We start from the raw sequence: 14075 nt of genomic DNA, 5'->3' as shown, positions 1-14075 counted from the left end.
CAAAAAGGCTGTTAAAAGGAGTTATAAAGCATTGAATAGAACAATACAAAAACCAGCAGAAATAGGCCCAGTTTGGCATCTGTACAAAGGGGCTAACGTCACTTTGCCTATTCTTGCCACTTTTTAAATGAAAACTTTGTGTTAAAACACACGTCCCTCCAGTGATCATATTTATCATATAAAACACATAATTTTTGATGTCATAATACAGTAGTTACGCATTCGAAACATAACTATATGTATTTTTTAATCTGATGTAGGCCTACCATAAGATACAGTATGTGCTTAAATCATGCTTCTAGAGGATTCTCCTATTCTCACCATTTACATTTACATTTATTCATTTAGCAGACGCTTTTATCCAAAGTGACGTACAAAAGCGCATATAGTCGGCAAACAACAGGTACAAGGGCAAGATGTGTACATGTCACACAAAGCAGATAGTGCTGAAGCTGAGCACAAGGTCAGTGTAGCGAGACAGAGCTAATCTGATCTAAGGATACATATATCAAATACAGTCACTGGGACAATAAAGTGCTGCTATACTACCTAGGCAAAACATGCTACAAATACAACATAAGAGAGAGTGCTACAAGTACGAGCCAAGAATCTAGATTTACAAGGTCAAATGACAAGGGTGTCAGTCCGGGTAGAGTCTGAAGAGGTGTGTCTTCAGCCCACGTCTGAAGGGTTGGAGTGAAGGAGTTGTTCTTAGGGGGGTGGGGAGTTCATTCTACCACTGGGCTGCAATGATGGAAGAGCAAAGTTGAGAGGAGCATGGGCCTTTTCGTTCTGTTGGTGGGAGGAGTGAGGCGTCCAGAAGTAGCAGAGCGAAGCTGTCGAGTGGGTGCGTAGGGTAGGATGAGGTCCTGGAGGTAGGTCGGGGCGGTCTTTCTTGCAGCAGAAAAGGTGAGGGTCAAGGTTTTGAAGTGGATCCTGGCTGCGAAGGGGGGCCAGTGGAGGGATCTCAGTAGAGGGGTGACATGGGAGAACTTCGGGAGGTTGTAGATCAGCCTAGAAGCTGTGTTTTGGATGAGCTGCAGTAGCTGAATGGTGCAGGCTGGGAGGCCTGCAAGGAGGGCATTGCAATAGTCCAGGCGGGAGATCATGGTGGCCTGGACAACCAGCTGGGTGGAGCAAATGGTCAGAAAAGGGCGAATCCTCCTGTTGTTGAAGAGAGGGAATCGACAGGAGTGTGTTGTCTGCGAGATGTAGTCTTTGAAGTCCAGCCTGTTGTTGAGGGTGACACCCAGGCTCTTCACAGATGTAGAGGAAGTTACTGTGGTGCTTTCAACAGTAACTGAATTTCTAATCCTATCCCCGCCACTTTTTAAATACTGACTCAGGAAAAATTCAAGGCAAGGGTTAAGAAAAAACACTGGTGAGCAAAATATTTGTTAAGGCAAATATAACTGGTAAAAAAAAAAATTCAAAAGCTCATAACTGTATACATTAATGTCATTTTTTCTTTTTTCCACCTGGTTTGCAGCCTCCTAACAATAAGACTGCAACGTCATTTAATTTGGGCTTTTTTAAACTTGAAAACAATAGACAATTACAGGAAGACAATAGGGCGAAATTTTAATACAATTTGGCCTCTATCGGCATTCGTATCCACTATCCACCCATAATGCACTGGCACCAGACCGAAATTTCACATCGCGCGCGAAATGAGTTCTGTTGCCTGTTCGAATTTTCAAGACATCTATTAAAAGCATTAACATAGCTTTAATATCGAGAATTTTATAATAAACATGCATATTGTTGCTGTCGGATGAAAGCATATATCCAAAAAGTTAACTTTTCACGAAGTGGAAAAAGCATTCCCAAATCATCATTATCGAGCCTAGCACCTAGCACAAGCACAAGATTTCACAGTTTGACTCCATTTTAGGTCTAATATTAAACCATGTCAATGATCAGTTGCTAGAACTGGAGATAGGAGTTACTCGCGCTATAACAGCAGTGGAATTCGGAAATAGATTAGTTAGTTACAGTGATATAGGCTCAAAAAGTAATTCCTAAATTATTATTTGTTAACAATAAATAACTGCTTAATGTACCTTAGAAATAATCTCTAGTTATACCTCATACTAGCGAGATAGACGCAACTAGCTAGTAGCTACGGTATAAGTGGTCTGATTCTATGATGGCTAGTCTATCAGTTAGTTAGTTAGTGCAGCTAACACAATGAAACCACAAGGCTTGGCTCAACCACCAGCTGCTGCTGCTTGAGAAGACGCGGGGAGAGGAGGATGGATTGGGCGCAACCAAGTCTTACAATACAGGGGCGGGGGGGTTGAAAAAATGTTATTCTTTGCTTGCTTGTTACATTGAATCGAGAAAACCAACCACTTTATCATGTTTTATAACAGTTAGCCTAATATTTTTCATTCATCATGATGATATGATTATTTGGGGAGGTTGTATTGGCCGGTTTTGATTATTGGGGGAGTTACAATCCGCCCCGTAATTTATGCTAAATGTCCATGCTTACATTTGGAGGCCTGTGACTCTAATGCCTATGTAGCAGAGCTGAAGTGATTAGCTCGTGTGAGTCCTTCATAAAGCCTTAGGTAGCGGGTAGCAGGTAGCCGAGCGGTTGCAGCGGCTATGTCACTCCCCGAGACCTGGTTAAGTAGCGTTGTTGCCGATATATGAGGGAAAATTTGCCTTAAGCTCAACTGGCAACGACGCTGGCAAAGAGTTAGCAGCAAGCGGTGAGAACGTGGGTTCGAAACTCGCTCGCTGACCCACGTAACGTCAAATTAAACACAACGCAAGATACTACCCATTACACCTCCCTCCTTTTTTCCTCTATTTTTTTCGGCCCTTCCTTTACTTTTTGACATTTTCTTGTCCATGGCTTTCGCTGGCCATCTAACTGCTGTGCGCTACTTTTGCATTAGTCTAGATCAGAGCCATGTAGAGAGAGTGTCGCGTCAACGGAAGTCCAAAATGCTTGATCGTCACGTGATTCACGTAGGCTTCAGATAGTTCCAGGAAGTTCTTGACAAGGAAGTTCAATTTGAATATGTAAATACAGAGAGACAGAACTGCGATTTTTTTGTAATTAGTAGTCAATAAATGCATTGATTTACAATATTTATTTAGCACACCGACATGTGTAGGCTATGTAGTTACACCAATATGTTTTTTAAAAAGTAAAATTCGGTACTATTTGAGGATTAGTTAGTGTGAACAGCTAGCGTTACTTGCCTTGTTGACATTTTAGGCTAACGTTACCTTGGTTAAAGAGTGTGTTGCTGTTTATTGCTTTGAATTGTTTATTATTATTATTATTATTATGTTCTTAAACCTGTATGGTAGTCAAGAGCAATCATATCCTAATGTTTATTGATATCGAGGGAGGGGAAAGGAAGGAATGTTTCAAAATTCAGATCAGATTAATTTTCTAACATTTCTTTAATTCATAGTGGTTTCTGTAATCCCATGGTAACTGAGGGCATAAATTATCTCAATGACTAATGTAATCTTTATGACTTTCAGACTGGATAGAAGGAAACTGACAGGTGACTATCAGTGATTGTCATGAATTCATTAAATACATCTCTAATAAACCCAGAAACATGAATAGCATGTCAAGCAGTTTGTCTGTGCCCTTTCCTCCGTGTTGTCCGTGCATATAGTCTCCACCGTGGTTTGCTGTGCTGCATGGGGATGCCCCAATCGGTCGGAAAAAAGAGTACGAATGTACGGTTTCCCCACTGACACGGAGAGGAGAAAAAAATGGTTGGCTGAATTCAGCAGTATCAATCTTACTATCACTAAAGATTGCAACAACAAAAATATGTGAGGTAATCATATAATAGGCTGTTCGTGGTTAATATTATATGTTGCTAACTTTGTATAGCCTAATATGTGATCTAACGTTCCCTAAATCTACTAATTTAGTGGGGGATAATCCACTAACATGCTTTAATGCACGTGTTAATTTGATTCAGATGTGCTGCTAATATACAATCTGATTCTATAAACATCTTACCCTTTAAAAGTGCATCACTAACGTTCTATTCTGCTGCAACTCTACTGTGCTGCTAGTATTTGCTGCTACCTTCCGGGAACTATCCACGATCCGCCATTGCTTAAAAAAAAGGGTCCATTGGAGCGAACAGAATTGACGCTACTCTCTCTACATGGCTCTAGTCTAGATGTTAATGCGCATTACCTAACTTGGTTGTGATTGGCCAGTGAGCCCAGTCCGGGAACACGCACATAGCACGCTCTCATGCGCACCCCGAATGACAGGCACACAGAGAGGGCCGGTAAAAACTTTATGGATTTTTTGACGGTCCACCGGCCCACCGGTGCGGCGGCCCACCAGGACTTGTCCCGGTATGCCCGATGGTCAATACACCACTGAAGCAAAGTGTCCCCGTCACTGCACTGAGGCACTAGATTTAAATGGTCCTGGGGGAAAAGCGCCCCCTACTGGCTCACCAACACCACTTCCAGCAGCAACCTCATTTTCCCCAGGAGGTTTCCCATCAAAGGGCTAACGTAGCCCAACCGTAACTAGCTTCAGCTGCCCCAGGCTGGTATGGTTACTGGCCAAGAGAGGGACGACCACTGTGGAACATGAGATACATAATAAGGCCACACAATGGAGCTCAAATGCCTTGACCAGCCACAGCACTGTTATTAATGGAGTTCATCTCGATTCCAGAAAGAGAGAGAGATGGCTTGGGACCATTTTCCTTTTCTCAGTAGCCTATAACAGAGAGGTAACTCGATCCCCAGCGCTTTTTGAGTTTGGTTACTGAAACTCGCCGCCTGCACGCTAAGGTCAGCATCTCCCGTTCCATTCACCGATCCCGCAGAGCACGTAACACATACCAGACCCGTCCCAGGAGTAGATAGGAACCAGCGCCGCAGACCGCTAGCTACCAAGCTCAACAGACACATCAGACACACGAGGTGGCGCAGAGGTCTGAGCAACGCACTCTCGGTCTGATGGTCCCGCCTCTGATTTGTGGGTGGAGTAACGTCATGTAATGACAAGAGAGAAAAAAAATGTTGCAGCGGTCTTCCAAAAATCCAAATGACCTCTCTCTGCTTGTTCACTTTAAATCATATTTCCAAAACGATTTAGATTATTCGGATAAATAATGAGGCGATTACAAGAAATTTTATGAGTTCATTATGAGATCACAAGAGTGAGAGGGAAGCGAATGAGCAAAATGTGCCTGGCATTTTCCTGCCCCTGCGCGCACATATCGTGTCTCTTTTGGGGGAAAAGTCCAGGAGGGAAAAGAAGAGAGAAGACGGCAAAACATATCATTTTGTAATGTCAGAAATCCAGACCTGAAGGGAGGGAATTGGGCTGTCATAAAGGACGCCTATGCTGCACGAGGACGTGTTTGGATTATCCGCATGCGGACTTCTAAATAAACGATCGCTCAGCTCCAGCTCCCCACGCGGGTCCTGGTGACTTCGCTTGCCAGGCGTTGACTCTGCATCTGCGGCTTAGGCGCTTAGCTACAGTAAAACTGTTTTTTCTGCCCAGGGGCGCCTGCGGGATTTCATCTTAGGGTACAAACAGAAACGTGACCACGCACGCACGCGTGGACACACACATCGAGAGAGAGCTGAGAACGCCACTGACTGATTAATGAATAATTAAATCTGGCCTACTTATTACAAGTTCACTCTCCTTCTCCCGGTCGCATCGAATTGTTTGAGCACTTCCTCACAGACCTTTGATCACATAGAAGAGCGTTGAGCCGGAGGAGAAATATTTCGGGACATTCTAAAACGCTTAACGTGGCTTAATGTTCCAAAACTGCGATGAAAGATCACCAAATTTCTCTCCGACATCTCAGTAACACTTCCTCCTGTCAAAAAATCAAAACCGAAGTCCTAGGAGTATTGACGTTATCTCACGTTAAGCGTTTTCCTCTCTATTGACTCCCATTATAAGGAATCTCTTTGCGCTGTTTACACTCATTGCGCTGTTTTGAAGTTGGATCTTGTTAGTTGCCCTATATCCTGTAGCTGTATAAATTAGCTAGTACTGTGTCCTCAAACAGACCTTGCTCTCAGCTGAGAACCAGGCTACTGTCTCATTGTGGAACTGTACACATCCTGTCCCCGCACTGTCGCTATACTTACTGTATGCACGTTTGTACGTCGCTTTGGATCAAAGCGTCTGCTAAATAAATAAATGTAAATGTAAAAAGCTTAACGTGCCTTAATGTCCCAAAACAGCAATCAACGATCACCAAATTTGTCTAACATCTCACATGTCATAAACACTATCTCCTATCAAACAAGAAAAACTGAAATCCAATGAATGGGGTAACTATCTTGCGTTAAGTCGTTTTTTCTCCATTGACCCCCATTAGGAAAAAGCTTAACATAGCATTATGGATCAAAACAGCGACGTACCCGGACTAGACTTCTCTAACACGTTTCTGATCATGAACACATTCAAGGACCAATACGACGACCCCATGGGTTTAATATAAACACGTTTTCATTGAGGTTTTTCCCATGGGAACCCATTATAAAGACACTGCTTGCGGCTGGCCTACAGTTGGCCCATTGGGAATAGCTTAACGCAAATATTCATGTTTAACCTCTTACATCACCTGAGCTACAGCCTACACTGGGGTGGTGATCAGCAATGTGTATGATCAGCAACGTGTAGGCCTAGTGTTACAATAAGGAACATTAAGGCTTTTCTGCCATTATAAGAAAAAACTTAACGTGGCTTAATGTAGTACCTAAACGTCGATAAAAGAAGACCAAATTTCTCTCACACGTCTCTTGTCATAAACACTTTCACATAGCCTATCAAAAATGAAAACCGAAATCCAAGGAATATGGTCGTTATCTTACTTAAGCCTCTTCCTTATAATGGGCGTCAATGGAGAGGAAAACGCTTAATGTAAGATATAACGTCCACACTCATAGGATTTTGGTTTTGCTTTTTTGACAGGTGGGAGTGTTTCTGACAAGAGATGTCCGAGAAAAATTTGGTGATCATTGATCGCTGTTTTGGAATATTAAGCCACGTTAAGCCTTTTCACGCTATGCGTTTTAGAATGTTCCGAAATATGAAGTGGACTTGCACATGATCTGTGAATATCAGTAAACAGTCAGAGGTGGTCACCATGTCATGCCCAGTAGGCTACTTAATAAAGTCGGTGTATCACAGTTTGTTGTTTGTTTTATAGCTACTTTTTCAGAGTGACGAAAGCTCGCTGCAGGTGATTAGCAAGCTAACGTTAGCAAGCTAATTTCTACTTCGATAATTGAAAAAAGCACAATAAATTCCAAATGTTAATAAATGCTCACGCTATTATCATACAATCCAAAAATGGTCTATACTGAAATTCTGTCAGACATGTCGTCTTTTACAGGTAGGCCTAATAGCCTATTTGGCGGAAAAGCTGGCGCAATAATGCACCGATCTCCGTCAAAGACATAATATAGGACGTTATCTTAGTACCTAATATTACCCATTGTGTAGATTTGCCCCGTTTGTGTGCTGTGTAGCTATAATTGTGACAGTAGAGTGGGCTGTGGGCGTTCATTTTTCGCCTTAATAATATGATAGGCATGCCTTTTTCCAGGTTTTTCTTTACCAAAAAAGCGATTGTCCGTTTGGTGTAGAAGCGGGACTTCCCTTAATGCAACGGCCACACTGAGCGTTACGGCCAATGCCATTCATATTTCAACGAGTGGTCTGTCTCCTCCTTTTTAATGTCTCTCTCTCTCTCTCTCTCTCTCTCTCTCTCTCTCTCTCTCTCGTGGAGCGCTCACAAATCGGGAATCTTATGGTACGCACTGTACAGCTGCAGGCGCCCGAGTTTCTGTCCCCAAGCACTAACCCTTCATCATTTTAAACAGAAGTATTTGCTTTACTAAGGGTGGGGTGAGTAATTCACACGCTGGTCATGGAGAATACCCAAATCGCAAAATAACAGGTCAGGTAAAAGTGTCACGATCCTCCAGATCCCATATGTCTCAACGATTAAGATATATTTTTTAAAAAAGTGATTAGGAAGAAGACAACGATCTGTCAGCCAAAGAAAAAGCTTTCAGATCCAGTTTATGAGGTGGAATGAGAATCCTGGAGAAGCCAGTGTGAATATCAGGTGAAGGATACGCACACCATAATAACACAGGGTACTCACCAAAGGCGAAAGTATTGAAGGTACTGCCAAAATTCAACACAATAACACAAATACAATATTTCATAAGTTCTAGAAAGAAAATTTCCACAGCACGAATTATAAATTATAGGCTAAACTGAATTTTTATGACAGATCTTTATTTACCAAAGAGAACATATAAGCAAACGTACCATATGTCTATCGGTATAGTATATCGTGAGTCCGGTTGAGAGGGTTAAAAGTTTTCTTGTCCGCAGAACAGTCTAAACGGCGACAAAAAACGTGTTGTTCCTTGTGCAGAAAACTCCCTCTTGAGTCATTGATACTTTTCAGACGTTCCCTCGCTTTCAGCATCATGGGAGTCAGTGTCTCATAAACATAAGGCAACGTAAACTGGACACCCGATGAATGAGATACAAATTCCAAGTCCCAGCGCCGGTAGCATGACCGGTAGACTCAGACACAGGGCAGCGTGTAGCTATTTCAAGACCAAAAGATTAATTGAAGTTCACTAGTATTTTATTCTGCTTCGGGAGTCATGTTTTACTTGTGCATTTGAATACTGACATAAATAGAATTGAATAGACTAGAGGAAAAACGCATTGATTAAAATTCTTCAGTAGAATTTCTTTCGCTCTTAGGAAAGCGGTTGCCGCACGTTCTGCTTCTTGACGTTCGGGAACGGGAAAACAGCACGGGAACAGAAAACACACATAAGGTGAGTCGCTGTCCATCCTTCATCTGTAAAATTCGTGCACGCTTAAGTAAACAACGAATGAAACTGGAGTAGGTTATGCAGCGCACGGGACTGTAGCATTTTCATCGAACGCATATTCAACAAGTAACATTTCTGCGCATTTCTGATGGTCTAAATCGGCTCTCATTACAGTAGTTACGAAACACAGTGTCCAGTTCGTACGATTACGTGTCTTCTCCCCTTTTATCCATTTTATTCAGCGGAGACATGGAAGTAAAAGCTATTATACCAATCACACGTCGTGGCTAAAACGATTATATTGTAATTCATCATTTTAAAACCAAAACATTCGGATGATTTCAAAAACAAACTCAAAATACATTTTCAAAGAAATTTAAAAACGGTTAAACAGTTAGTTCGCTAGATTAAAGCATCAATGTTTGCCATGGCTCGACACACACATCTTTAAATGTCTGTAATAGCCAATATTCTATGACCATGTCGACGGTGGTGCTTTTTACATTTGAGCGTACAGATCTGCTCACCTACTTTAGCAGGGTCGTGGCGTTGATCAAATATTTCTGCGTTAGTTCAATTCATGTTGTAATTTGGGTTATTGGTTCGCATTACGCAGAGCAGGTTGAAATGTCATCCCCTCGTGTTCCTGGGAATCAATCCACTCCAGCCTTATCCAGTGACTGCACATTATGTACTTGTCTGTTACAGTTTACTGCGTGTAAGAATCACATCTGCCCTGGCCGGTTTGATCATTAGGAGGAGTGAATTCTTAAAAGAGAAGTTCCAAATTAAGAGGGGAAATGTATCTGTATGTTCTGAACAACGGTTCTCTCTTCTTTTAAGAATGTTCGTAGCTTTTTTCTTTATCCGTTGAACAAAACAGAAGTGTTCTCTATTTTTATGTAATGTTTTATTAAATAAAATTAAAACAACATGTCTCACGTTAATTATTTAAATGTCACCAGGGAAATTATTGGTTCAAGCTACAGTGCTATGCGAGCTACAGTGCTGGAGCGCAGTCTTCAACTACATTAAAGCATAAAATCAGGAATTTATTCATGTTAATCGTTTTTGAGTGTCTCCATGACAGCTGCAGCTCATAGGCTTTGCTGGTTTGAATTCGTTTTAAATATGTGATGCATCCTGGTCTGCTTAGAATATTGCACTGTGTAGGCTGTGGAATGCATTTATTTCATTGGTCTTCATCGACTGATTATTATAAGTGGATTTCCTGATTCTTGCAAAAAGGCTTCTGTAAGAAACATTGATATAGGAAATATTGCCCATGGTGCAATAGTTGTCTGTAACTAACAGTTGTACAGACTGCACTCATGGTCACTTTCATTTATTGTACAGTAGCTGTTAACTTATTGTACAGCAGCTGCCTTATTCCATGTATGTGTCCTGCACTACTGTTGTTTGGTATTTGTTGTTGTCACATTGACATTGTATATAAGCACTACGAGAAACATTGGAACTGGAGTCAAATTCCTTGTATGTGTAAAAGCATACTTGGCCAATAAAGTCTGATTCTGATTCTGGTTATATCCCAGTGTTTATGATTACTATATGCCATTGACTGTTATATCAGGATTTCATGTGAGGTGTACTGTATTTGTAGTATATGGGAAAACACATCGTAGAATCATGTCCAGTGACAAAAACTAGGCAATCCACAAAAAAGACTCCGTGTGTGTGTATGTGTGTGTGAATGCTTTCTGAGAAGGCAGTGAGTTGTCACACCTTTGTTCTGTCTTCAGAAATTCATTAATTGATTGAAAACCATCTTAAAACAAGAAAAATCAGAAATTGCAGACTATAATTCCAGATGCAATACATCTTAGACCAAGGCTACTAATTGTCCTGTCTTGTATAGCCAGACGGGACTAAATACAGTGAAAATGAAGGATAGTGACTCACTCCAAGGACACCAAAAACACTGATGTATTTCTTTTGCTCAGGTTTGGATACGCTGATCAATCAGTCTATTAAAGGACACAGGGCCCCACCCGAGGATTACCACGAGTGACAATTTGACACGCATGATGACTGAGTCAAGCAAGGCCGTGATGAAGGCAACAGCAGCCCCGGAGGGCATTCTGGTGGGAAAGTCCGCCAAGAGCCCTAACAGCCATGTGGGTGTCCCCTTGGTGGGCGAGGTCCAGTTGACGGCGGCCACCGGTGGCGCGGAGCTCTCCTGTTACCGCTGCATGGTGCCGTTTGGGGTGGTGGTGCTTATTGCAGGGGTGGTGGTCACCACCATTGCCTACAGCTTCAACACCCATGGCTCCACCATCTCCGTCCTGGGTCTAGTGCTGCTCTCAGCGGGCCTGCTGCTGCTGGCCGCCAGCGCCACCTGCTGGAAGGTGGGACACGAGAGGAAGAAGCAGCAGCAACGCAGGGAGAGTCAGGCTGCCCTGATGGCCGCGAGGGGAAACTGCATTGTGTGAGGAACCATGGAAAAAAAAATTCTTTGGATTGAAAAGCCTTAACATGCAGAGTGAAAAGGGAAAACGCCTCTCTTTGGACACATCTCTCTGTCACACATATATGAATCTTGTCCAGATTCTTGGTCATTTCTTCTCCCTAACAGCAAACCATCTAACAGCTTTGACCTCAAAAACACTGGCTTTTCTGTCACATCTGGGTAGCCTTGGAAGCAAGCCAGTCAGAAAGGATCAGAATTAAGATGAATAGTCACAGCACTAACTGGAGAGAAGGACTTTGCTTATTACTGTTTTATTATCGGATACTGATTTTATGGGATAGAAAACTGATAAAGATGCAAGTGAAGGAAACTGGAACAATGAATGTTTTTTATGGGTCATGTTTCACCAGACCATCTGTGAAGGTGACTCTCAGCTAATCTTTATACTCTTAACTCTGTAAATAAGGTATGTATTTTAACATGTTGCTTAAAATGTATATTCCATAAAAATGTTTGTTTGAAATGGCTTTAGATTGCAATATCAAAGATGACAGAAATATGAATATGACAGAAATCAAATTAAGGTATGGAAAATACCATAAATTCTCCCATGCAGCTCAAAAAAAAAGAAAAAACAATCACTCACCTACATAAACGACTGAAGTACAGTTAATACCTCATTATTGTGGAAGGAACAAAATGTGTGTTGCATTGGTTGTCTATGTAGGAAATAAAACCTGCAGCCTTCTGATTATAACGTTCACTTCCCCAATCACCACACCCCATTTAATTTACCCTTTAAATAAACTATAATCAACATGGTACCTGATGTGTTCTTTGGAATCATTGACACTTCATTAACTCCATGTGTTACATGTATTAGAGTATTAACGTCATATTTTGCATATGTCTGGGTGTTTTATTGACCTTTTACAGCCTAACCATTGTAATTTTTGTGTTGTTTTAACTTCTTAATGTTTAATAAATGGTTAAAAAAATATCTATTTGTATGGGTAAATCTCCCAGCCTTCTAAAGGTTTCAGAGTGGAAGTGGAGGCTTCCCAAATGGAAAGGAGTTGTTCTGTCTTCAATGCTGTTGGCTCGTGAGGCAACTTTTTCTGTCATGGGGCAACTTTATCCATCATGGGGAAATTTATTGCATCACAGGGTAACTTCAACAATAATATGGTCAAGACTTCAATTTGTGATTGCAGACTGAAGGAAATATTCGCTTTTGCCTATTGTTTAGTTTTATGATCCTCAGATGAAATGCTGTGCAAGCTATAATGAAAAACTTTGTCAGACTTCTAACTTAGTGTGGACTCCTAAGCGAACCCTTGCAAACTTGTCTGCCAAAACAGTGCGTGTCGGATCATAAAATCGACACATCTGAAATTTCATGTGAGTGGTATGCGTATTGGTTGTATACATCATAATGGGGTCCATCAAAGCATTCACAAAGCTAGGGCACACATGCTCAGGAATCCATTCCAACTAGCACGGTGTCAAAGCCATTCATTTCAAATGTTGATTGTTCATGGACATTCTTGCCTGTCACCAATGTTGGTATCTGTTCAAACAGAAGTGAAAAGTAGTCAAACAGACAGATATCCTCTTAAACCTGCATGGAGTCAAGATGCTCAAATGGTGGATCAAACAATGAAGGGTGTTAATGCCAAGAGAGAGCCCTCAAAGAAAACCTCACCATTTACTTATCATTATGTTATAATTATACTCATCTCTTATATATCCTCTTCCTGCCTTGCTCTGTGATTACTCCCACACAGTAGCTTTCACAACATTTTCATGAACATCCTGTTACTGTCTTCATATCAGTCTGTCAGCCTGACATTCCAAAACCCACTGAAAATACCCTAAACGATATAACCCCCTCCCCCAAAATCAAATGCACAGAAACACTTCAAATAAAGAATGCAAAACTACAAAGTAGAGACTTAGAAACAGCCAAGGAGATTTAAGGAAGTAAAAACAAGTTAAAAACGGTTTTCTTTCCTCTGGCCAAAGCAGAACACACATTTCATTCCCCTTTGTCCCCAGAGGTACTTGGATTTCAGTGGCATTTACTTTATGCAGCTCATTCTAATGACTCAGGGCCCACAACCTCCTCAAAGACTCCAGCAATGCCAGCACTGCAGCACAGTAAGATATGATTTAGGGCTTGCCTTATGAAGTACCCCAGTGACAGTATTAAGCAAAAGACCAACACAAATGTTACGAAAGACAACACAATGAGGAAACCCAGGCCACTAAAGATTAAACATCACACTCAGGGTCCAGAAAGCATTAAAACAGTACAAAAGGGAACTAGGTCACAGTTGATTTCTTATCCATAAAATACAATGAATGTTTTCACCAGTACCAAACACATTTTAAGTCACAAATAACACACTGTGAAGACTCAAACATTAACATTAAGTCTGTGAGTGAAAGGAAGTCCCATTTAAACCTGTAGGTCTGCATACCTCCACCTATAAATACCTCAGTGGCCTGTGTGGGCAGCAGTTATATTTATAGGAGCTGCCTGCGTCAGGCGTGCGTCACTGTGACACCAGACACTAGCGGAAGCATCCGCTTGTGTCAGCGGGGGGCCTTCAACTCGGACCATGGCTTTGGAGGGCTTTTGTGATCAGTGCAGGGGGGTGCGGAGTGCCATGAGTGCGAGCCCCCTCCAGGGTCTGGCATTAATTGAGAGGACGCGTACACAGAGGGTGTGCCAATCCACCCCACCCCAAGTGATAAGAGGTGTGTGTGGCAAAAAGCAGGTGAGGAC

The 14075-nt window shown here is 41.8% G+C and overlaps 1 protein-coding gene across 1 annotated transcript; it reads left to right on the top strand.

Annotated features, from left to right (window-relative positions):
- Window positions 1-8370: 8370 nt before the first annotated feature.
- tmem100a (transmembrane protein 100a) lies at window positions 8371-11551 on the top strand. The gene is made up of 2 exons (XM_036553543.1): window positions 8371-8859; window positions 10818-11551. Exon 2 carries the CDS (start codon window positions 10899-10901, stop codon window positions 11304-11306), a length of 408 nt encoding a protein of 135 aa, XP_036409436.1. The 5' UTR covers window positions 8371-8859; window positions 10818-10898; the 3' UTR covers window positions 11307-11551.
- The last annotated feature ends 2524 nt before the right edge of the window (window positions 11552-14075 follow it).

The sequence above is a fragment of the Megalops cyprinoides genome, chromosome 19 (genome assembly GCF_013368585.1).
Source record: "Megalops cyprinoides isolate fMegCyp1 chromosome 19, fMegCyp1.pri, whole genome shotgun sequence".
In the NCBI taxonomy this organism is placed as follows: Eukaryota; Metazoa; Chordata; class Actinopteri; order Elopiformes; family Megalopidae; genus Megalops; species Megalops cyprinoides.
The sequence above is the reverse complement of the archived record's forward strand: the minus strand, read 5'-3'. Positions and strand labels throughout refer to the sequence as shown.